Below are 24,093 nucleotides of genomic sequence, written 5' to 3'. Positions count from 1 at the left end.
CTTTCTTAGTGAAATCATATGTATGTGTCTCTTCTTATTTTCTGGGTGTCCTACCTTATAAAAAGAATACCGTGGGCCCCTAAAATACAAACATTCACATGCATATAGGATCCTATAGTTTCTTGTACTGTTCTTATTTTTTATTTTAAGATTTTTGACTCAAACTAAACCTCTTTCTCGTGAGTGGTTGCTTCATAACCCATCTGTTTTTGTTTTTTGTGTTTTTGTGAAGGACAGTATTTGTCTTTTGTGTGTGTGTGTGTGTGTGCCATGGACTTCTTTGAGAATCTGATAAAAGCTGTGAGTCTTTCCCCCAGAACAATGTAAATACCCAACAGTAGCGTTGCATGTATTATCAGAAGCTTTGTGTACTTTTGATTATAGTCTGTCTATAAGCTTCTTGATTCAATTTTAGGGAAATAATTCCTACTTAAATGTGCAACATTCTTTGGTTTATCCATTAGAGTGCTATCATAAGTGTTGACCCTTGTACATTAATTTGGTTCATTATTGCTCAGATATAGAGGCCTCAGCTAGTTTATATAGTTTAAAACATAATGCCAGTTCTATAAGTAGGGCTGGCACAGAGAAAATTCATTGTCATATAAGACATTGTTTCAGGTCTCTGTATCAGCTATGAAGACCTAAACTACTATATCATTTCTTAGAACGCATTCCATTCGAGGGTCTTAGACACTATAAATACTTAATCTGGTTGAATAGTCAAAAGTTTTTTTTCCCCCCTAGAAATGATTTCCACCAACTCTTCCTTCATTTGTTTTACCAAAGTTACCTAATTCCCTTCAATGTGTTTAGACACTAGTCTCTCAGACATTAAAAATTGTGTTCATCCCATTGTATATATCCAAAATTAAATGAGCCTATAGCATCCTCTCTTTAATATGATACAATTTCAAACTTTTTCCTCAGCCAATAAATTGATGTATTTTGTCTTCCTATAAGGCATTCCCAAGAACAAAACTATCTTTGCATTTGGGGGTTTTAAGTATGTGAAACTAGAGAAAGAATAGGTTTTGTGCTCTTTTCCTATACATTTATTCATAAGTTTATTGCTGAAAGCTATGTTTAGTTCTCACCAAGGCAATGGAATTTGGCATTACTGTCTAAGAACATAGGCATTGAGTTCAGACAAAACTGGGTTTCTATTCTTGTACCACTCACTCATTTTTAATTTCTCTGAGTCCCTGATTTTCATGTTTATCTTTTAAACTAAATTAGATAAGGATAAGTATAATGGGTAAGTGTAATGCTCCATATGAAAAGTTTTTCTTTTTTTTATTTGGCAAAACCTTTTTCTTTTGAAACCGAGTTTTAATGGTTAGTAACAACCTGCATGCCAAATCAAATAGCCTTTCTAAATTCGTATTCACTTAGAGCTGTTTACACTGTTCAAACAGATCAGTAATTGCTTATTTTTTTAATTTTTAAATTAAAGTTTATTGGGGTGACAATTGTTAGTAAAGTTACATAGATCTCAGGTGTACAATTCTGTATTACATCATCTATAAATCCCATTGTGTGTTCACCACCCAGAGTCAGTTCTCCTTCCATCACCATATATGTGATCCCTTTTATCCTCATCTTATGCCGATCTGGTGTCCGCGCTAAGTTCAGCATCAATATGGTGACCTTTCTGGAGCAGGGGACCATCAGGTTGCCTAAGGAGAGGTGAACCGGACCAGATCAGAAACGGAGCAGGTCAAGGCTCCCATGCAGATCAGTAGTTGCTTATTGAAATTGCCTTCCTCCTTGGTTTCCATTGACATTGTGTGGGCATGGTTTTTCTTCTTCCTCTCTACCTTTATGACAACTCATCTCTCAGACGTTCTGTACTAACACCTTGTAGAAAAATCCTTCCTCCCCAAAGGAATAGGACTTTTCATTGCCCCTACATTATATCTTGATAATTTGTTGCACTTGGCTTTTGCTCTTGCTATTCTTATGACTGGAATGGCTTTTTGCATCCACCCAAATCCTGTCTGGCCTTAAGAAATGTATCTCCTTGAGGCTTCTTTCAGCCTCTTCAGTCCAATTAAGTCTCCTTTCTGATTGGTCATAGATTAAATGAGAAAATGTATGTGAAATTAATTTTTAAATAATAAAATATTGCATTTTTTATATTCAGTCAGTATTTGATACTTAAGATATTATTGAGACTTAATTACTTTTATGCTCATTTTTAGTGACTTTTTAAGAATATCTTATTGGAGTATATTTAAATATAATAAACTGCAATGTTTAAATTATCTAATTTGATAAGGGTTGGTATATGTACACCCATGAAACTCCCCACAATCAAGATAATGCATAAGTCCATGTCATCCTCAAAAGTTTCTTTGTTCCCCTTTGTAGTCCCTTCTTTCACTCTTCTCCCCATCCCAGTCAACCACTGATTCTGTCATTACAGAGTGTTTTTTGTTTGCTAGGATTCTGTATAAATGGAATCATATAGTTGTATTCCATCTATTCACTTGCTCTCTTTTTTCAGTTTTTTTGCCCAGCTTCTTTTATGCAGCATAATTATTTTGGATTAATCCATGTTTTTTCATGAACTCTATAGTTTATTTCTTTTTATTGTTAAGTATCATTCTGTTGTATGGCTATACTGCAAATTGTTCATTTATTGATGAACATTTGAGATTTTTTTTCCAGTTTTGGACTATTACAAATAAAACTTCTATGAACATTCGTATACAGGTGTTTATGTAGACCTTGACTTTTATTTTTCTTGGGGAAACACGAGTGAAATGGATGGATCATGTGGTAGGTATTTGTCCTTTTCAGAAACTGCCAAACTATATCCTAAATTTTGCATTCCCATCAACAGTAAAGGAAAGTTTCATTTGCTCTACCTCCTCACCAGTACTTTATTATGGTTAAGGCTTTTTAATTTTAGACATTTTAATAGATAGCTATGAGTAGCTCATTGTGGCTTTAATTGGCATAATTTTCAGTACAGTTTAAAGAATAATAGTTGAACATTTACCTTTAATTTTTTTTTGCCTTATTTTTTAAACCTCTGAATTTGGGGAGTCTGAATTCTGGGATAGCAACTCTCTTCTTTGAAAATAAAAATGCATTTAAAGTTTATGTCTGTTTGGTTGGCATGTTAAATATACAATGTACTTGGTGACATTCATATACAATTATTTAATGGTAACAGTTAAAGAAAATCAGAAGTAGTGACAATAAAGCAGCATCAGTCCCTTAAGTAAATAAACCTTATGCCCTTAGAACCTGTTTGCATTGGTTTATGCTTTCCTTATTTGTCAATTCTAATGTTTAAGAAAAAGTAAAATAATCACTTTTATAAACTTCATTTGCAACAAAATTGTTTCTTTTTAGAGAGAACTTACTCGTGATTATGAAGGACAAAAGAATTTGAACTAAAATTTTTCTAAGAGTTTTTTTTGTAGGATCTCTAGCCATTAGATTATTTTTTTAACAAAAAGAGCCATAACCTGAGATTTGAGACTTCATCACACAAAAAGCAGGAGAAAACTGTAACCCAGTACTGTTTTATATCAAATAGGGATTGACAACAGTGTTTTTATGCATCTGTTCTGCCCACATAAGAAGCCAGCTTTATCATCTGGATGTATCCTGGGGCTGAAACTTTTTATAAATATGAGAATTTTGCTTTTTTTTTTTTTTTAATGGCAAGCAGAATATGGTATCCAGCTGTGGATTTGCTTATATATTGTGTTTGCCTTTTTTTTTCCCTGGGGCTTGTTTTATACAGTATATGGCAATATGTTGTCATACAAATTCCATGATTAATGCTTATTTATGAAATCTTGTGTAAATATCTTAGAACTTAGTCAAACAATGTGCAAGTTAAACATTTTTTCCCTGAATATTGGAATGACAAATCTGAGGGGAATAGTAGGTTGGGTGGTTTATGTTCTTTATCTATAGAAAAGTCTCATGTGTAACATTTGCCTTTTACTATTTTATGTTATATCATTCTTTTTCACTATTTTACCGGGTAAGAAATCCAGTTTCAGATATATTCCTTAGAGAAATAGAGAGAATTTAAATGTAGAAAAGAAATCATTCAGAAATAATAATTTCATACATCACTAAATAATGATATTTATTAGGATATATTTGATTTCTAATTTTAATTCTGACCTGTGTTTAAGAGGATTTTTTTGTGTTTGTTCTATTTACATATTAAAAGAAATCTATTGTTCATAACAACCTGTTATATTAGTGTTATTATAATAGCGTTATTTTCCTATAAAAATGATAAATTGCTTATAAAATATCGCATGGTGAATATGTGTCAAATTTTATGTGTGAATAAATTGATTATATCTGTTTATAATCAAATCTGATAAAATGCTTAATTGTAAATTTTTTGCATTAATATTTTTCTCTATCACTAGAATCATAGTGTCATGATAACATAATTATATATCATAGATTATATAGATCATGATATAATATGATCAGTGATACATTGGTAGATTTTTGTTTCATATATTCTTATTTCCCTGGACTTTTTAAAATTTACTAACATTTAGTATTTTAGTCAGTTGTGACTAGATGTTGAAAGATTTGTTTACCCTTTTTTTTCTTCTGCTCAGGTGCAGCTCTTCTATGAGCTGACTGATACCATGAATAAGGTCTGGCATAAGATTCAGAAGAGAGGCAATCTCAGCCCTTCTTCAGCCTATGCAGAGCCCATGGCAGGGCCTGTCCCCACTTCTCCACTAAGAAGCAGTGTAGGCACAGCTCCTCCAGATACCAGCACATGCAGCCCATCTGCTGACATTGGAACTACTACTGAGGTAAGTGTTTCTGAAAAATTCTGTTACCAAATGAAGGGTAATATATACCACAGAGTTTCATATCAGGATTGAGAATGAAGATGACCTCACGTCTGTGGAAGCTGGCAGGTTCAGAAGGCTCATGAGGAGCTGGGGTAGCAGTAGCTGTGTGTTTACTGTTCCTTTTAGGTCCAAGTATTTTAATCACTTTCAGTAGGTAGTGGGATAGTTAAGGGCAGTGGGGCTTCTGTGAAATGGTGAAAACTGAGACACAGGAAAGGTATGTTTCCTCAGAAGCATGGAAACTTAGAAGCTGAGTGATGAAGGCTCATGCCCCCCCTCCCCCTACCCTCTCTGCCTCTGCTGCGTTTTCGAACCAGGCTGTTGTTTTACCTTTGGTGGTTTTCAATTCTGTCAGACCCAAAGCCCTCTCCTTCTTTCTTCTGATTATAAAAGCCTAACATCCTAATGTGCCAGTGCCCTTTCTTGAGAGCAGATATTTTATAACACCTCCTTTACTATCCTGTAATGAAAATAAAAATGATAGAACATGCATATACATATCGTTTCAAAATTATATAATATTTTAAATAAAATATAAAGGACAAAAGGAAGTAATTTAAGGTACAATAATATATATATAGTTCAATATATAAATACTCAGGCATGACTACATTAGAAAGACATAATTAAGTAGTCAAGTACATATAATTACTATGAGTGTCACGTTACAAATAGACTTGTGCAGATCTACATTAAATACTACAAGTGGTATTGTTGGTGGCATGATTTTCTGAAATAGTGGTAAACTCTTAGTAAAGTTTCAAATAAAACAAAAGTTTAATCTTCCTTTCATTTTAGTAGTTGCATTTCTGGAACTCTTAGTATATAATATAATCACATAGAAATGCCAGAAAAATTGTGTTCAGATTTAAAACAGATTCAGTTTTATGACCAAATATTATAAACAGGATTTTCACCTATATGAATGTGAGATAGTATTCATTTATCAGGACTGTCGTATTTATCATAGGACCTCTTGATTTCCCAACTTCTAACGACTAAATGCCAGTAGTGACACCCAATCATTGAGCCTATCCAAAACACCTATTACATTTCCAAGACACCCCTAGAGGGCCAAACTTTTACCTGTACTATAATAGATGGAGGTAGGGGTTATGTTTTTGTTTTGGGGTTGGCAAAGTACAGAATGAAAAAAATAAATCAAGTAAGGGGAGATGTTAATCTCTTTTTTCTTACAAATTGGTAAAGGCAAACAAACTCAGTTAAAGGGCATTTTTCTTTTTTTTTTTACTTGCTTTGAGACTTTTATACATAATTGTAATAGATCTGTTTGATCCCTACACAAGCAACTTTTTTATCCCTGCTCATTCCAAAACTTAAGAAACACAATGACCTAAGTAAAGGGATTACTTTGCCCCACTTCTCCCACCCCCCCAAATGAGACATAGGTGGAGAATCTAGGAATGTGTCCATATGAAGTCAATGGGCAAATCCTTTCTGGGGTAAAATTAGTGAATTCTTTCTTGGAGATTCTTAATGTTGATAGAACACAAAAGCTCCTGTGGTAAAGAAAACTATTTAACTTTATTGAATTTAGTAGTTTCTAAACTTATTTAACCAAAGACGCTTTTTAGCCTACTTATTAACATTGCATATAATGTGCTTTGTGAAATACTTTGGTACAGTAATCAAAGCTTGAGTGATAAATTGTTAGACAAGGGTAGAACAAGTGAAATTGATAAATGAAGTTAAATCTGAGAGACATTTCAGTGGCAGAAAGGAGAGTGTTCCATTAAACAGTTGTTTGCTAAGTACTGACATTCACTAGGATGTGAAAATGAACATGACTACCTATTTTGGGAGTGACTTTTTGGAAAGAAGTATTGAAAAAAACATCGTAAGTCCAGAAAGCACAGGGCTCACATGGAATGGTCACACCTGTTGGTCTTCTATCTAGAGACTGCATTCACACCAAGTAGAGTATGAGTGGTGCTATCTGGAATTGTGCAGTGACCCACCTGCACATCGTGTGCTGGAGATGAGATGTAATAGACATGAACCCATCCTGCAATTACAAAGGGATGATTAACAAATTCTTTCTATGGGATCTGTGGGTGTTTTGCGGAGGAAGTAACATTTGAGATGGATGGATCTTAAAAGATGATTAAGACATTAGTGACAGTTTTATTTTAATATATAATGAATATAATAGAGTTGAAGTATGGCGTCTTCATTAGCCAAAGTGAGGAAGTTAAGAAAGGGAGAGATTAACAAAGGGAGGTATTTTCTCAATCACTTGAAAAGAAATTAATTCTTTTTTTTAATTTTAATTAAATTTATTGGGGTGACATTGAAATTTATTCTGATTTTATTAAGTTCCTTACATGACTGCAATTAATTTAAAATTATAATTTTGGGGATTTTTTCTGATTGGGTTATAGAGATTAATAAAGGAAATGCTCCTAGTGGATATGTTAGTTTTCTGTTAGCTATGGATTTAACCTGATCTGTGTGAAAAAAATGATCTGAAAGTGAAAGAATCTTAATACAACAGATTCATTTATTAATATTCAGGAAAGACTATATAAAACAGTTTATAGAAGATAGAACAGAGATATCGGGGGGGAAGTAGCAAATATTTAAAAAATGTACCCTCTTCTCTTGTTTATGTAGTGTGGTCAAGAAAATAGGTGAGTGATTGCTAGTAGTCCGATATGGATTGAAACACACCATCGCTTGGGAAGCTTATTCCCTGAGAAATAATACACGTTAGCTGGTTGGTTTTCCATAAAGGGCTGGAAGATTTTTGTGAAGACTGTTGTGATATGACTATCATTGTTAAGGCTTTGAGCTAACTTAACTTTACAATTTTAAGGAGGTATTCATGTATTCAGTATTTCTCTTCTTGCTCTCAAGAAAATATTTTATGAAAATCAAGTTTAACTATGTATGTATCTGAGTTTAAATTTCTCTTGGAGAATTAGCCAGCAAATGATGACATCACATAATAGTCATTGTTTTCTCCTATCTGTGTGAAAGTTTCATCTGTGACTTAATCTGTTAGTTTAATTCATCTAGAATTCAAAATTTATGCCCAAGCTTGTATTTCTCATATCCCTTTGTTTATAGTGTTGCTAGAACTTTGTGTAGTGACCTTAGCAATTTTCATTCCTTTTATTTTTAATTCAAACATGGTAGGTATGTTACTGTGATCCTCTGAGTTCACATTTAAGAAATACTTTTTTAATTTCGATTAATTTGCCTGTATATTTAAATTTGTTACTTACTGAATGGAGATAAAACCTTGTTCTCTCACTGGAAAAGATGCTTAATAAATGGGGCTGGGGAGGAAAAGAGGAAAAATATATACATATATTTTGTTTTAACTCATTCAGAAGCCTTTATACCTGTTTGGACATGGCATTCCTGGAAAGCTCTAGCATCCTTTTGCTCTTCATAACTATGTTCTAATAATCTTTTGATTATAAGAAAACATTTTATGAGCAACACTGTCATGTAAGTAACAACTATTTGTATACAGATTTAAATATACAGTATATATTTTGTGGTTAGTTATAGCATTGCTTCCCTACTGTTTGCATGTCATTTGCATATATAGAGAATTATATTTATTATCTGGAGTCATCAGAAAAAGCTCTACGACATTGAAAGCTCCATTTCCCCCAGGCCTCTCCCAAAGACACTGAGGACCAAGGGAAGCCATGTCTCAGCATAGTTGTGACATCCCTCGGTATCTCAGGACACAGGAAGCTCAGGGTTATAGTACTTCTTTGATAAATATACTCTCAATATTTTTATTATTCCCCCAGTAACAGTATAGATGAATTAAATAAAATTATTGATACTATTTTATAATTTTATTCCCATTGTAAAAAAATAGTGTTATAACAGCATAGGACTATCACGTGTAATATAATTTAATTAGTGTGGCAGACTTTTCTTCATGCAACCAGGGCTAAGAGGAAAATAAAAAAAATTAAATTGAAATGGTGTCATTATTTAACCCCTAATGTATTTTAGAAAATCTATTAACAAGTTACATGGGATATAGTCAATTACTCAGCTGCTTGGTTCTGAGTAGATCCTGTGTTGTCCATCTCATTTTCTATCTGCATGTCTTTGAACCACTTTTCTTTCTTTTTTTTCTGTTTTTACCTCTTCCCCCCCCCCCCCACTCTCATTAGCTCTCTTTTTTCTTTCTAGGTCCTCTCCTCAATTCTCTTTTTTATTCCAGTTTACTAAATCTCCCTTTAGCTATTTCAAATCCCCTTGGTTTCACATGGTGGGTGATACAAGCAGGAGATTAGCATGAGAGAGGCAAGAGAGGCTGGTGGTTTTTTTCTTGTTACCTCCCCACTTTGGTGCCCTATGAAGAAAGCATCCAGAAAGTCTGGTGAAGCCTCAAGTACATTGTCTCTTTTGCTAAAGAAGCAGCTCTTTTTGGTTCTAGGCCTTATGCAAAGGGCTCTTTAACTCAGGCTGTAAGCCTTGTCTCCAGTCCCTCAATGAGTGTTAAAATGCCATTGCTCAACCCCTACATCCTTACATGAGTTTGACACTTCCATTTACCACCGTGAGCCGAGTTCCAACTAATTTTTCCCTGACTTTGTGTTTCCTCTTCATTTCTGACATCTTGAGATTTGCCTTTATTTATTTCAAGTTTGACTACTGTAGTAGTCATAAAAAGATGACATTCTTAAATTGGGCAGTTTTAGGAGAGTTTAATAAAAGGACAAAGGTGTTGACTGGGAAGGGAAATCACAGGAGATAGATAGTACAGTACCTGCAGCTAGTAACAGTGGGATGTTGTTGCCACCAACTGGCTTAAAGGCAGGGAGGGAGATGTTATCAGAACAGGGTATAAATACCCTGACTTAATTCTCCTCCCTTATTCCAATCTCCTGCCACTGTACCTCATTAGCCGAAACCAACCAGAAACCAGAAGCTAAGGGCATTGGTACGTATTGTTCATATAGACTGCCCTCCTAGACACAGAAGGTGGTAACAGGTTGAGAGTAGATCTAGGCCAAAGAGAAGACATGCAGTATTTTTGTGTAGTAAAACAAATTCTTGTTGTATTTTATCCAAAATTCCTATGTTTTCCTAGTGGAAAAGAAAAATGTTATTTCAGCTTAGTCTGCTATGTTGCTTGAATAAAAATTTTTTTTAACATCGAGTACTAAGAACCGGTCTTTTGAATCTTTGTTTTCTTACTCTGCCTTGTACATATTATATTAGGTTCTCAATACCATTGATTAACTTCTTTTGCTGATTTTTTTGGTAAAATATAAGTACGTAAAATTTACTGTTTTCACCATTTTTAAATGTACCATTCAGTGGTATTAAGTATATTCACAGAGTTATGTAACCATAGCTGCTATCTATTTCAAGAACTTTTTCATCATTTCAAACCAAAACTCCATAGCCATTAAAAATGACTCGCTATCCCCCCAGTCTCCCATCCCTTTCCCTGGTAACCTCTGTTGTACTTTCTGTCTCCATGAATTTGCCTATTCTGGGTACCTCATATAAGAAGAATCATACAGTATTTGTCTTTTTGTGTCTGGCTTATTTCACTTAGTGTAATGTTTTTAAGGTTCATCCATATAGTGGCATATATCAGAATTTCATTCCTTCCTATGGCTGAGTAATATGTCATTGTATATATAACATATTTTGTTATTCCATTGATCAGTTGATGGACATCTGGGTTGTTTCTACCTTTTGGCTATAATGAATAATACTATGAACATTGGTGTACAAGAGTTGGTTAACTTATAATGAAATAGTTTTGCCCTGAAGAAATTATATGCATCTTATATGACCTGGTCTGACAAACCATTTTAAAACTAATGTGATACTTATTTTACTTTTAATTTTTCTTTACCTGTTGAAATATGTTGATAATTGAGTTAGTTTATATAAAAACTGTGGGTGGAGGAAATACAGTGAATCCAGAATCTTTAAAGATACTTTATTCTGTACTGATTTTCTGACTCAGAATTATACATTTCAGTAATTTTAATGTGATTTGCATAGTACTAGCATGAATGGTCTAGAATTATAGTGACACTTAATATTATCCATTAATGTGTTCAAGCATATTTCTAAGAATTGGCAATGTGGGTACCAAGGGGTAAAAGGGGAAAAATTAGAGTAGTGTGTTTAGTTTCTATGGTAACATTTCAAAGAGAAAAATAGAATGTTAGTAATTAATTTTCTCTAAGGTGTGTTTTTTTTTCTTCCCAGGGAAACTAGCTAAATTGTGTCTGCTACTTCCCCACTCCTTGTCATAGACTCCCTTTTGTCAGCCCTACGAATTGCCTTCATGTGACTTTGCTCATTTGTCAAATCCACAAAATTATCATACCAAATTATACCAAAGATGTTTCTCTTAATTCCATCAATTTAAAGCTATATAATTGAAAGGAATTGTTGGAGAGATCATTTAGACCAGCATCCTCATTTTATGTACTAGAAAATTGAAACACAATGAATTGAAGGTAGTGTCACACAAAGTAGAGACTGGGCCAACTTATCTTAATATGACTCTAAATTAATGGAATCTATGGAAGAGACTTTGGAATCAGACAATGAGTTTTCTCTCTGCAACTTATTGTCACATTGTTTAACCTCTGTGCCATAGCTTCATCATCTGTAAAAATGGGGATGATGTTAATATCCATCTCAATATGTTAGTATAAATATTTATTATGTACAATTTGTCCATATACCCTGTGAACATAGTATATATCCCTCTATTTATGTGTTTTTTAATTTCAATAAGATTTTAGTTTTTCTTTTAGGGGTCTTACCTCTTTTGTAATAGATGTGGCCTTTGATATATTTTGTTCAACTGAGATGATTATGTATTTGGTTTTTTTTTCTTTTAATGTGGCTAATTACATTGATTGATTTTCAAATACTAAGCTGACCTTGCAGTTCTGGAACAAACCCAACATATACATACATATTGGGCTTATTCTGTTTTCTAATTTCTAGAATTGGATACTTAGCTTAATAATGTTTGGCTTTTTTTGTTTGAAAATAAGCATCTAAGAGATAGTCCTTAGAGTTAGGGCATGAATATATGTATACATTAATACAAAGGTGTGCTCGGAAATTTAGCCTATTACTGGATTGCTGCTTTCCAGAGACAATTCTGTAGTATGTGGAAGGGGGAATAAAAATTTTGGTGTACAGAATGCTGTCTCTGCCACACTAATTGCTATCATGGACCTCAAAGTAAATAATATTTTACCTCAAAAAGCATACTCATTCCATTGTATTTTCAGCTAGTAGTTAAAGTTGTCAAAAATTTGTGTTTAGGCAGATGTTCCCGAAAGTGAAGTATTATATAATTATGTTCATTAATATCTTTATGCTATTTTGCTTATAGGACAGCCCAACAATAAAAATTGTTCTTAAAAGCACTAACATTTGATGACTTGTCTTCTTAACAAGTAAACAAAGCAAACATACATACACATACACAAATACATGCACATTCACATACTTTTTACAGGATAAATTTATAAACTGAAAGTCTTTTGGAAACTTCTAATTACAAAATGATACTGAATTTTCAGTAATTTCCATAAATATGATATAGAAAGGACAGTTATTATGGATGGCTACTGTGTTTCCCTGAAAATAAGACCTAACTGGAAAATAAGCCCCAGCATAATTTTTCAGGATGACATCCCCTGAACATAAGCCCTAATGCGTCTTTTGGAGCAAACCTTGGTATATGACCTGGTCTTATTTTCGGGAAAACACGGTATACTGTGTTGATGAAATTAAATTATTCCAACTTAGTTGTGATTTTAGGCAAACCATTTAGTGTTTTTTCATTTTTGCTTTCTTGTGTATATGAATAATATCTTTGATATCCCTTCCTCATTCACAGCACTGGTATAAGAAATAATTTTAAAACTTTAAAAAAATGTAAAATGTTGAGTGAATGCTGGAATATTAATTTACAACTCAATCTAAAGTAAAAACTGACAGATTAACCTCCAATGTGTGGAAACTTAGGTTCATGGCAAAATTTGGTTTGCATTCTTTACTGATTCAGGAATTAAAAATGCTTTTAGATCCCAGTTCTCAAAAAATTCAGCATAAAGCGATTCATTTCTTAGTGTCTAATAGTTGTTTAAAATGAGTTTGTTTTCATTTAAATTAAAAGTGAATATGAGTGGGGCTGAATGAATGAAGGTGATCAAAAGGTACAAACTTCCAGTTACAAATAAGTCCTGGGGTGTAATGTACAACATGGTGACTATAGTTAACAATACTTTATTGTATATTTGGAAGTTGCTAAGAAAGTAGACCTGAAAACTTCTCATCACAAGAAAAAGTAATTTGTAATTGTGTGGTGATGGATGTTAACTAGATTTATTGTGGTCATTATATCACCATATATACAAATATTGAATCATTATGTTAATATCTAAAACTAATATAATGTTATATGTCAATTAGATGTCAATTTCAAAACAAAAAGTGAACATTGGATTGAGCAATTGCTTGACATCAACTGCTATAGCAAAACTGTTGTCAGTTTTTCAGTTATTCAAGTGCAATTAACCTAAGAGGTAATGTACCTCAAATTATTCCAAACAACCCTTTAGAAACTACATTTAGTTTGAACTCTTTACTCAATTGCTATTTTAAGAATGTCTCATGGTAATTTTAAATCTTCTTCTGAATATAGACTTATTTAATGTTTATCTTTAACACTTAGTGAGAAATTTTTATTCAAAATATGGAAATCTTAGCATATAGGTTATCATCTAATTAATTGAATAGCTGTTGAAAGAACAAAGATAATACATAAATCAGATTATATAAGTAAAGGTTACTGTTTAGCCTTCACATATTAATCAACAAAATATTTTGTTTGTAATGCTGTTCCTATTTCTAAATAATTATATCAGAAATGTCTCTAGTTTCTCAGTTATTGACCTACTTTTTTGGCTTTTAAGATTCAAATAGTTTTATTGTATAAATATAATTTGTTAATCTGAAGTCACCTTACATTTGTTGTGCTCATTTATATCAATTATGTATTCGGGGACCACTTTGAAATTGCAGTTTTGAATTTTTTAAATTTCTAATTTATATTTACAAAGTTCATAAAAATGTTAAAACATTTACTATTTAAAGTATTGTTTTTCTTGCTGAATTGGGCCAAACTACTATTTTTAAATTATTTTGACTGTAAAGAATTTACTATAAATGAATCTAGTTTTAAAAAGCACACTCTTAACAATTGTTTGTATTAAGTAGAAGAGAAGTATTTGTTTATATGATCCTTGGATGATTTATACTTTAAACTATGAGTAATTCTTTTCATGTTGACATGTTGATAGGGAGCACCATGATTTTCAGTGAATATAGTTCTAGCTTCCTGAATATCCATCTGGGTGGTGTAGAGGGGGAAATATGAGTGAGAGGCTTAAGTACTGAGCTTAAAAACAGTTAATCATTTTTCCCACCGTTGCATTGAAATACTGAGAGCAAAGGTAGTGGAAACCACAGCAGGCCACTTGTTACTGTTGACTTAAGTACAAACAGTGGTGGAAGTGTTTAGCCCTTTGGGAAGTTTCGTGATTGAACAAGAACTCTGGAGTTATTTTGATAAGGGAGAATAGCAACGTGGCCAAAACTATGATCATCCCTGAGCTCTGAAGCAGGCCAAGGATGAAGGGCTGAAGTGTTTGCTCTTCCAGATGAACAAAGATAAATTCAGCTAGGAAAATAAACTCAGTATTTTGGTCAATTTGCAACAAAATGGTGAAAGAATTAAACTGTATATTTTAGAACTTGGCATACAGAGGTGTGGGAAAATAGTTCAGCATCTCCAATTCTGGCTCAATTTTTGCTATAGAATTGGAAATAGAGCAGAAAATTAATGCATAAACATATTTAAGAATACCACACCAAATGTTGTAAATCCAAAATGAAAATTGAAACTGCGTGAGGAAGGAGAGCTAAACTTTTTCTTAGGAGTGCTTACTGATTAAATTTGAAGTCACAGTTTTCTTAGAATTCCCACTGAATATATCTAATAGTGTTAAAAATCAAGGTCTCGATTTGAGATGGTGTTTTCTGTGCAGTTTCCATTCTTGTGATTATGTTATTCTGTTTGAGGGAGAATTAATTTACGAATGTTTCTGCTCCAAGAACCTATCCTTAAAGAAAGGCATACTGAGTACATTATGTCGTCTTTTATTGAATTTGACTTTGTAAAATGCATCCTTTTCTGGGATTAGTTTGTGCTTTTCATTAGATGTGTTACTTTAGACCGCTCACCAAAACCTCGAATTTTTGTATAGCTTCTCAAATTCTAGAAATTTCAATTATAGCAGATTTAGGACCACTTGTTTTGAAGAAGCATTTATATTAAAACATCACAAACAGTGAGCTGTTTGCTTTGCTTAGTGCTATTGGATCAAGGAATGAGTATACTGTGCAGGTTTAAATCTATAATTTCCTGTCACAGTAAATCAAAGGACACTATTGCTTTGCTCTGCTTGGTGCCGAAGTATTCCAACAATAAACACTAACCTAATACATCATTCTGCCTACCAGACTAGCTTACATACTTAACTAACATTTAAATATGTATACAGAAATTTTAAACAAATGAACATGCTATAGTGTGTTGACTAGTATATATATTATTTATATTATTAGCATTATGTATTAGTATAAGCATTGATGTGATTAGCATTTGCATATAATATGGAAAAGTTACAAGTAATAATTAAAGATTTTAAATTATACATTTTTTAGTTATGTTTCTTTAAGTTACAAAATGTTGCTGTTTTTTCTCAATGCAGGGAGATTCTGTACAAGCTGGTGATGATTCCCCATTCTCAGATTCTGTTACCTTGGAACAAACCACAAGTAACATCGGTGGATCCAGTGGACGTGTTAGTCTGTGGATGCAGTGGGTGCTCCCCAAAATTACTATCAAGCTCTTTGCTCCAGATCCTGAAAATAAAGGCACAGGTACAGGATTACTTTTCTTCTGTACTGAAAAGATAAAATATTAAACACTATTTTTAGAAGAAATAATAGAATTAGCTTTATTTATCATTGTCATTCAAATTAAATAAACATCATTAGATCTAATTCAAGTGATATATATTAGCAATACTAACCTATTGAATGTAATACCTAAATTTTGTCTTGTTTGTGTTAAAATTCATCCTTAAAGCCATGATGAGGTAATTTCTCCTTGGTCATATTAAGGTATTGTATCTTTGTCACTAAAAGTATTGCAAAGTTCGTTGACCAGAATCAGATATAACACTTCTCAAACATTAACTGGGATCTCCTCTACCTTGAAATAGGTATACTATGTTAATTGTGAGAGCTAGATTGATATTAATTTTGTTATGCTAGAATCTTGTGTGGTTAATGAAAAGAAAGTCTCAATCACTCTGTAGATGTCAAGGATATATATGTCATTGATTGTTGTACCTATATCAATATCGATGTTTGCTTCTTATTGCAGAGCTTTGTATGGTCAGTGAACTAGAAGACCTCAGTGCTTCCATAGATGTCCAGGATGTATATACCAAAGTGAAATGTAAAATAGAAAGTTTCAATATTGATCACTATAGAAGCAGGTAAGTAATGAATTTATAGGAAAGGCTATATTTTCTTTGAACAAAATCTAAATAAGAATTTTTATATTGATTTTGTTCAGTTATTTTTTAAAAAACACTATACTTATTTGCAAAGAACGTTCTTAACAGATAAATTGGTTAATTTTACTTGTTATTCATTCGTATGTGGAATATACTGAAGTTTTGTTTTATAAAATGCTAATCTGTTCATAAATATTCACATTGCTGTATTAATTGACATAAGCTGCTTTTATTAATCATCTCACACATTTGTGAACATATGTTGTATGTTTGCTAAGATGTCTCGGACACAGGTGATGGCTTTGGTTTTTGCTGTATCCTTGTCATTCACTCCCTACAGCAGCAGAATATAGATTACGTGGAGCAACCCCTCATGTCCCTTTGCTCTGGAGACTTACCTCCCAGATGATTAAAATACAGGTGGCGGATGTTCCTAGAACAATATTTTCCTTCCTAATAAGTTTCTATCAAAAGTATGATTATAAGCAAATATAGTTTGTTTATAATGAGAAATAATAGCAGTAAAATAATACATTTTACTAAACTTTTAGATATTTTCACAAAGCTATGTAGCAATTTTGTCATTATTTTTTTCCAAATAAAAATCCAAAGCTTTTTGGGAATGGGGTTTTTTTGTTTGCTTTATATACTACTACTAACCTGGAGTTTTTTGCTATTTTTAATTGCAATATAATTCACATACCATAAAACTCACACGTTTTTTTTTTTTAATTGGCTTTTAAACAACATCATATTTTCAGTTTCATAGTATTTTAGCATAGTAAGAGCCTTAAAACCCATTTTTTTCTGGATTCGTAATATTCATTAAACAATTATTTATTGAGTGCCTGTAGAAGCACATGTGTTTCTGTACCTTTATTGATGCACTATATACCCTAAAAAGTCTTTTTTGTTTAATAAGTTTCTAATTCTACATTAAAAACATTTGAATTTTTATCTTTTATCACATATCATATTGCTTATGTCAGTAATTATCAAAATCTGTCACAGCTAAAAAATTGTGTCATAATTGTGACATAATTGTGTCAAAAATTGTGTGTAAAATTAAAAATATTTTGCTGGATTCTTGAGAAAAAAATGTTTTGCTGGATATATGGACCTGTTATAATAGTATTATTTAGCAAACATATAATTGTTTTTATTTACTGTGAATTGTATTAACAGTGAATTCATTGATTTTTGATGATGGAATGTTTAGCTCTTTAGTCTCTTTTGATGGGTCTATCAAAATGATCCTTGCATGAATATTACATGAATATTATGTAGTGAATATTATTGCTGAAGTAATTTCTTGATAATGTGAATATTAGAGTCTGTGTTCTAGATCAGTGACTTTACTGTTAAATTTATGGAAGTTTTAAATATTTGGATAATTTATTTATTCAGTTAATCAAAATATTGAGTATGTATTATGTGTGAAGCACTGCACTAGGAAGTAGGGATATACTGTTAAACAAAATAGACATAAATCATGCCCTGTGGACCTCATACTCTCATGGGTGAGAAATAAATAAATAACCAACAAAATAAATATACAATTTATTATTAAGACAAATGCTTCTGTGCAGAACTACCAGGGTGTAGTGCTAATGTAAATTGTTCTGTTGATTGCATTGTCAGATTGATGTTTCAGTTCAGTGTAGCGTTGTTTACGACATAACTATTTGAAATAGCTATATATGCTCAATTTTTTAACTCAGAATAATTGACGAGAACAGATAAGGTGAACTTATGTTTTCCAGGCCAGGGGAAGGTTGGCAGTCAGGACATTTTGAAGGAGTATTTCTACAGTGCAAAGAAAAACCTGTGGTGAGACTCATTTAGTAATTATGATTTTTTGAAAATATAAACTGTTTATTTTTGTTGTTTCATGCAATAGAACTAATGGTTACAAGAATTAGAGCTCAGAGTAAATTTTTTGACCTATTCTTCCAAAATTACATTACAAAATAAAACTATTTCTGTAAGCTGCTCATATTTTGTAACCATTTTCCTGTATAGCGATTAAGTACATTTTTCAAAAGGTCAAAGGTAGGATGCTTTTGTTAATATACTTTGTCATTAATGTATTATTTTGTTGACTTTTTAGAACTTTTTCCCATTCATAAGTGAGTCATGTGGATTGTCCTTTATCATAAACTAAAGGTCATATATTACACTAAAAATAATTTTTGTTTACTTCCATTAACAATGCTTTTGCAGAAGATGGTCCAGACAAAGGCCATACCTAGCAGTGGCTCAAACCTAAACTTATGCAAAGTTGAGCAGAATTAAAACTATCTAAAGTTTTTTGCTTATGGCTTTTATTGCTTTTTGTCTTTTCACTTTTCTTTGCTCCTGTCCATCACCTCAAGTCTTGGGGAAGACTGTTGGTCTCTGGGGCAATGTGGAGGTGTCTTCCTTTCCTGTACTGACAAGCTGAACAGACGCACCTTGTTGGTTCGACCCATCAGCAAGCAGGACCCTTTCAGTAATTGCTCTGGCTTCTTTCCTTCTGTAAGAAATGGTTTTTAAATTATACTACAGCACTCCCATTAACAGGAACACAGAGAAGGAATTAAACTGTCCATAGAGTCAACTCTTGATTTTCATCTTCCTCTGTACCATCTACTTTGTAAATGAACTATAATGAATTTTAAAATAAGACTGGTTTTCCACTATAATTGATTTGTTTCTGTGTTACTTGCATATGCTGTTTGTCACTCTGGTTTTGTGAATGCAAACTGATTTTACCATTAGCATAAAAACATCAAAGTCGGATGTTAAATATGTTCTTAAAATTATGCACGTGTTGAATGATCAAGAGTTGACCATACTGCTTTTGTCATTCCTTTTATGATTCTTACTTAGATTGCTTTTTTCCTCCCTATTACTATGCCATTTCCTTTTCACAACTAATTCTAAGTATCTTATTTGGTGCTTTCTTGAATCTGGACAAGGCTGTGTGACTATCGACTGGCTGGAAAATGAACACTAGACTGTACACGAGTGGCTTTTAAAAGTTTGGGACCTTGTTTTTTCTAATGGTATAATATAGCTAAATATATTGTTAAGCTGGTTATTTTATGATATGTTTAAATAAATAAAAATGCATGTAATTTAAAAATATGAAGAGCAAATTATCACAATGGTAATAGTGATTCTCTTAAGAATTTATCAAATCATTTCAAATATTATTAGATTTTTCTTAGCATGTGTAAACTACCTATTTCTTCACCCTTTTTTGTAGCTCAAAAAGAATTAAAGATGTATATCTTCAGCATTATAAGAATTAGCCAAGTATTGTGTGCCTAGATTTAGTGTTTAATATTGCGTCTGCACAGCAAATGCTAGTTTTGCTTTGAGTTTTGAATTTTCTCTGGCCTAGTCTGGAAAAAGATGCCTGTTAAGGTGGCTTTTATATCAGTGGAATTTCTGTTCAGATTTATTTTCTTCTCTTTGAGTGTTCATTAGTGTCCATTAGAAACATTCTTAATAATTTTAATACATATTCATGAAAAAAACCCAAATTATTATTAATGTCCTTTAAGTTTTTCCTTTATCAGTTCTAATTTTATTTTATTAACATTACCTTGATTATTAGTGTTAGTGTTTTCTAACTTTTCATCTTAAATAGTGTAAAATATTGATTATTACTGTATGAAAAGTTATAATTATATGATCCAAACTCTAGTTAGTATTCATTTATTTTTCCCTTTTTCCCCCTCTTATATTAAGGGAGGCAGGGATGCAGTAGTTCAGCAGACAAAACTTTCTATCACAGGAATTTACCTTTTAAGAGCACCTACATTCTACAAGTTTAAAAATATTTTTCCAAATCAAAACATTTATACATTGAAACACCCTTTATACTCTTTCCAGGATTCAAATGTTGCCATTAATGAAAAGTTGATTTGGGTTATTTAGATTAATGGTTGATTCTACCCCTCTCCAACATCCAGTTTGTATACCTAGAGACATACAGTGTGGCTGTGGCCTCTTCCATTGGGGCCAGACTACATCCACCACCCTCCATCCACTGTTGTCTGCTGTCCAGCAACATGATGATAAGATTGGTAGTACTTTTTCTTGCTTTGCTATGTTTCTCTTTATTTTGAACGTAGAAAGCAAATGGAAAGGGGAATCAGGAGGCAGTGAGAAAGTTGGGACAGTAAAAAAATGTTCTGAGACAGGCCAATTACATGAAAAATTATTATTTTCCATGTCCATTTAATGCTACTTTCCAAGGTTTTTTTAATAGTCAGAAAATTAACTTTAAAAAACTAACATATGCAAAGCAGATTTTATCTCACCTTTCTTCATTTTACAGTCCAGATTAAAAACAAAATGAACAGTGGTAGCTGAATTGCATACTTTGTGTTGTCTCACCATGTCATTAGTGTTAGGTAACAACACAGGAGGAGGAAAATGGAAGCAAAAAGGTTTACTAGTGATGGGATAACATAGGCTCAGACATATTGCTGTTTTGCTACTTCTCAGTGTTTTTCCTGTTTGGGTGAATATATTTCCTTCTTTTTCTTCTTCCTAGTTCAGTTTTTCTCTAACATTACTCTTTAGACCCTAATAGCTAAAGAACTTCATCAAGCCTTGAGAAGAGGGGTTAAGAATGTGAAGTAAATAACTCTAATTTCACATTGAATAATTTGCAAAATAGGATTTTATGTACATTATTTGGTTCGAGAAAACTTGTTGAAGAGCTATTTTTTTCACATGTTGAGAAATACAAAGTATGCACTTTACTCTAAAAGTATGCTGTTTTATTATAATTTGTTCATAGTGTGCAATTTGAATATGAAAGTTAATTGGAAAAATTTTGTTACAAATACTGAAGTTACAATGACATAATTTTCACTCTTAATCAACTGTTATATATGTATTATAAAGTATTAAACCCAAAGAATAAGAGTCGTAGAAGAGTTATGTTTTGTAAACAGTATGATAGCCACTGAAAATAGACAAGTTCTAAAGGACAGATGTTTTATTTTTGACATGTTATCATTTCCAGTAAACATGCATTAATTGATTAATGTAGTTATCACAATAGTGTGCTCATTAAGAGGTGTAGATATAATAAAAGAGATGATTTTGTGCTTTCAAATAGTTTTTTTTTAATGAAATATGTATTGTGATTTCCTTTTTCTGGAACAGACAACTGCAAAACTTCTAGATGGCTCTCATCAGCAGCATGGATTTCTCTCTTTGACATACACAAAAGCTGTAACAAAAAATGTCCGTCACAAGTTAACATCAAGAAATGAGCGAAGAAGTTTTCATAAGTTATCAGAAACTTTAACGGATGGTTCCCCTCATTTTCTTCATGAAATTCTTCTTTCAGCACAAGCTTTTGATATTGTTCTTTGTTTTCCTTTACTTAATGCCATTGCAAGTATATTTCAAGCAAAATTACTGAGGACCCAAAAAGAGAAAAGAAAATCTCCTGGTCAGCCCATGAGGACCCATACACTGACTTCACGCAATTTACCTTTGATTTATATCAACACAAGTGTAATCAGAATTTTTGTTCCAAAAACAGAAGAAATACAGCCAAATATTGAAGGTATGGTCTTCAGCATTTTTTTAAATCTGATTTTAAATAACTTTCTTCTAGAGACATTAATTTTCTTTTTTTTTTTAAAAAAAATGGTAGCTAGTTGTGGCTTGCAGTTTGGTGTTTTAACAAGAAGTGGAGCATAGCATTGGGAATAGAGACAGTGAAAATGTAATGGCTGTATGCGATATCAGAGGGGTAGTAGATGGGGGGAGGGGGTTATCACTGTGTGAGGGATATAAATGATAAATGTCTATTACATTGTTTTGTACACCTGAAACTAATTTTAAAAAAAAATCTCGTGAGAAAAAAAACAAAAACTAAAAAGAGTAAATATGTTATAATCATTCTGCAACTAAATCTTCATGAGATATGTCAGAATACTGGGTATGTTTTTTATTCTTAGTTACTAGAGTAAGGAATGTGACATTGTTTTTCTTCATTTACTTTTGCTAGTAAATCTTATACTTTTGCTAGTTAATCTTATACTTTGTTATTTGTTTTACGTATTAAACTCAAATGCTGGGTTCTGTGTACCTAAAAATTAGTTTAAAAAATTAGCCAACACACCAAGGCTCCTATAGCTTCTTCTAGGCTTTTCGGTGCCCCCCAGAAATTAATCTAGGTTTTAAAATGAAGCGAATTGATAATCCCACTGCCTGCATCCACCAGAGTGAATTGTAAAATTTAATTTCTCCCATGCTATAAAAGAATGAAGAACTTTAAGAATTTTGAGTGAAATTGTAACACAGTGGTTAATGGTATGGACTTCAGAGTTACACAGACCTGAGTTCAAATCCCAGCTTTACCAATTATTTACCGTGAAATCTTGCACAAATTAATCTAAATTCCTGTTTAAAATGGTAATAGTAGTACCTAACTTGATAGTAGGCTTTACTGATAGCTTGCTTTCAAACAGTAACTACATAAGACTCTACATTGGTGCCAGTTGCATAGTAAGCTCTCAATAAAAGGTAGTCTTGTCAGAGTAGTTTGTTCCCTTTCTTTTAAAGGAGAATTTCTGGAAGACCCACATTTTACTACCACTTACACATCATTGCTTAGTCATATGGCTACACCCGCTGTAAGAGAGGCTGAGAAACAATCTTTACCTAGGTGGTGGTGTGCCCAGCTAATAAATTAGGACTCTGTGAATTTGACAGAGAAATGAGAATGGATATTTGAGATACAGATCATAGTTTCTGCCACATGAAAACAGCAAAACTTTTTGTTGTTTTTCTTTTAGATATTAGGAGGAAGACTTGTGTGGTCAGTGATGCTAAATAACAAAGTAAAGCACCTGGCTCCATTCTCTTCTCAAAGTCTAGTCTGTCTCTTGTGCTGTCTCACATAGACAGATGATCTTAATTAGGGAAGGTATTCTGCCTAATATTATCAATAATTAGGTTTATTCAAAGTAATGGGTTTTTTAACATTTCTGATAATAAAAGAGAATATTTGCAGAATTCTGTAATTCTTAATTGCCAAGATGTCTAGAAATAAATTTGGTGTATCATACTTATGGATTCTTAATACAAAAAGGTTCTAATTTTTTTATTCTAATTTTTACTAGCGACTGCCATAAAATTGATTACTTTGGGATGTGAAATTAGAATTCCCTGCGTATACTATATTTTGACAGTACTATACAGTTGTTTTCATCTGTTCAAATAGTTTCTGGAAGCACATGAATGGTAAAGAATAGTTAGTCATTATTGAGTGATTACAAGTGACGTGAGAGACAAACCACTAAGCAGAAAAGAGGCTGCACATGTATTGCAGAGGCAGTGACTTTTATGCTTTTTCCTTATCGTTACCTTTTATTATGTGAATATCTAATGAATGTTTAAATAATATAATTTGTATTAAAGTTATAAAGGTAAAAAAGAAACCTATGATTTTACACAATATAGTTCTCTGAGAACCAGCATGAGAATCATAAAAACATTTTCTCGTAACCGTACAAGAAGAGGAACAGACATAAAAGGTTACTGAGATTTTCAAACCATTTTTTATTTTC

The 24,093-nt window shown here is 32.4% G+C and overlaps 1 protein-coding gene and 1 pseudogene across 8 annotated transcripts in view; both read left to right on the top strand.

The window, feature by feature from the left end:
- VPS13B (vacuolar protein sorting 13 homolog B) overlaps positions 1–24,093 on the top strand; it is a 735,829-nt gene that overhangs the window by 373,776 nt on the left and 337,960 nt on the right. For 6 of the 8 annotated variants that reach the window (XM_074316465.2, XM_019757646.3, XM_019757647.3 and 3 more), the window contains exons 25-29: positions 4,614–4,817; positions 15,689–15,860; positions 16,369–16,483; positions 18,880–19,021; positions 21,674–22,082. In XM_074316465.2, the coding sequence (XP_074172566.2) occupies positions 4,614–4,817; positions 15,689–15,860; positions 16,369–16,483; positions 18,880–19,021; positions 21,674–22,082 (1,042 nt within the window). Of the gene's footprint in view, positions 1–4,613; positions 4,818–15,688; positions 15,861–16,368; positions 16,484–18,267; positions 18,335–18,879; positions 19,022–21,673; positions 22,083–24,093 lie in introns of all 8 variants that reach the window. The other 2 variants (XM_019757649.3, XM_074316466.2) reach the window with 1 other exon arrangement.
- Positions 1,622–1,748, top strand: LOC148757850 (signal recognition particle RNA; annotated as a pseudogene).

The sequence above is a fragment of the Rhinolophus sinicus genome, chromosome 6 (assembly GCF_057876585.1).
Source record: "Rhinolophus sinicus isolate RSI-liver-muscle chromosome 6, RSI-T2T, whole genome shotgun sequence".
NCBI classification, from domain to species: domain Eukaryota; kingdom Metazoa; phylum Chordata; class Mammalia; order Chiroptera; family Rhinolophidae; genus Rhinolophus; species Rhinolophus sinicus.
This window is presented reverse-complemented; position numbering and strand designations above follow the sequence as displayed.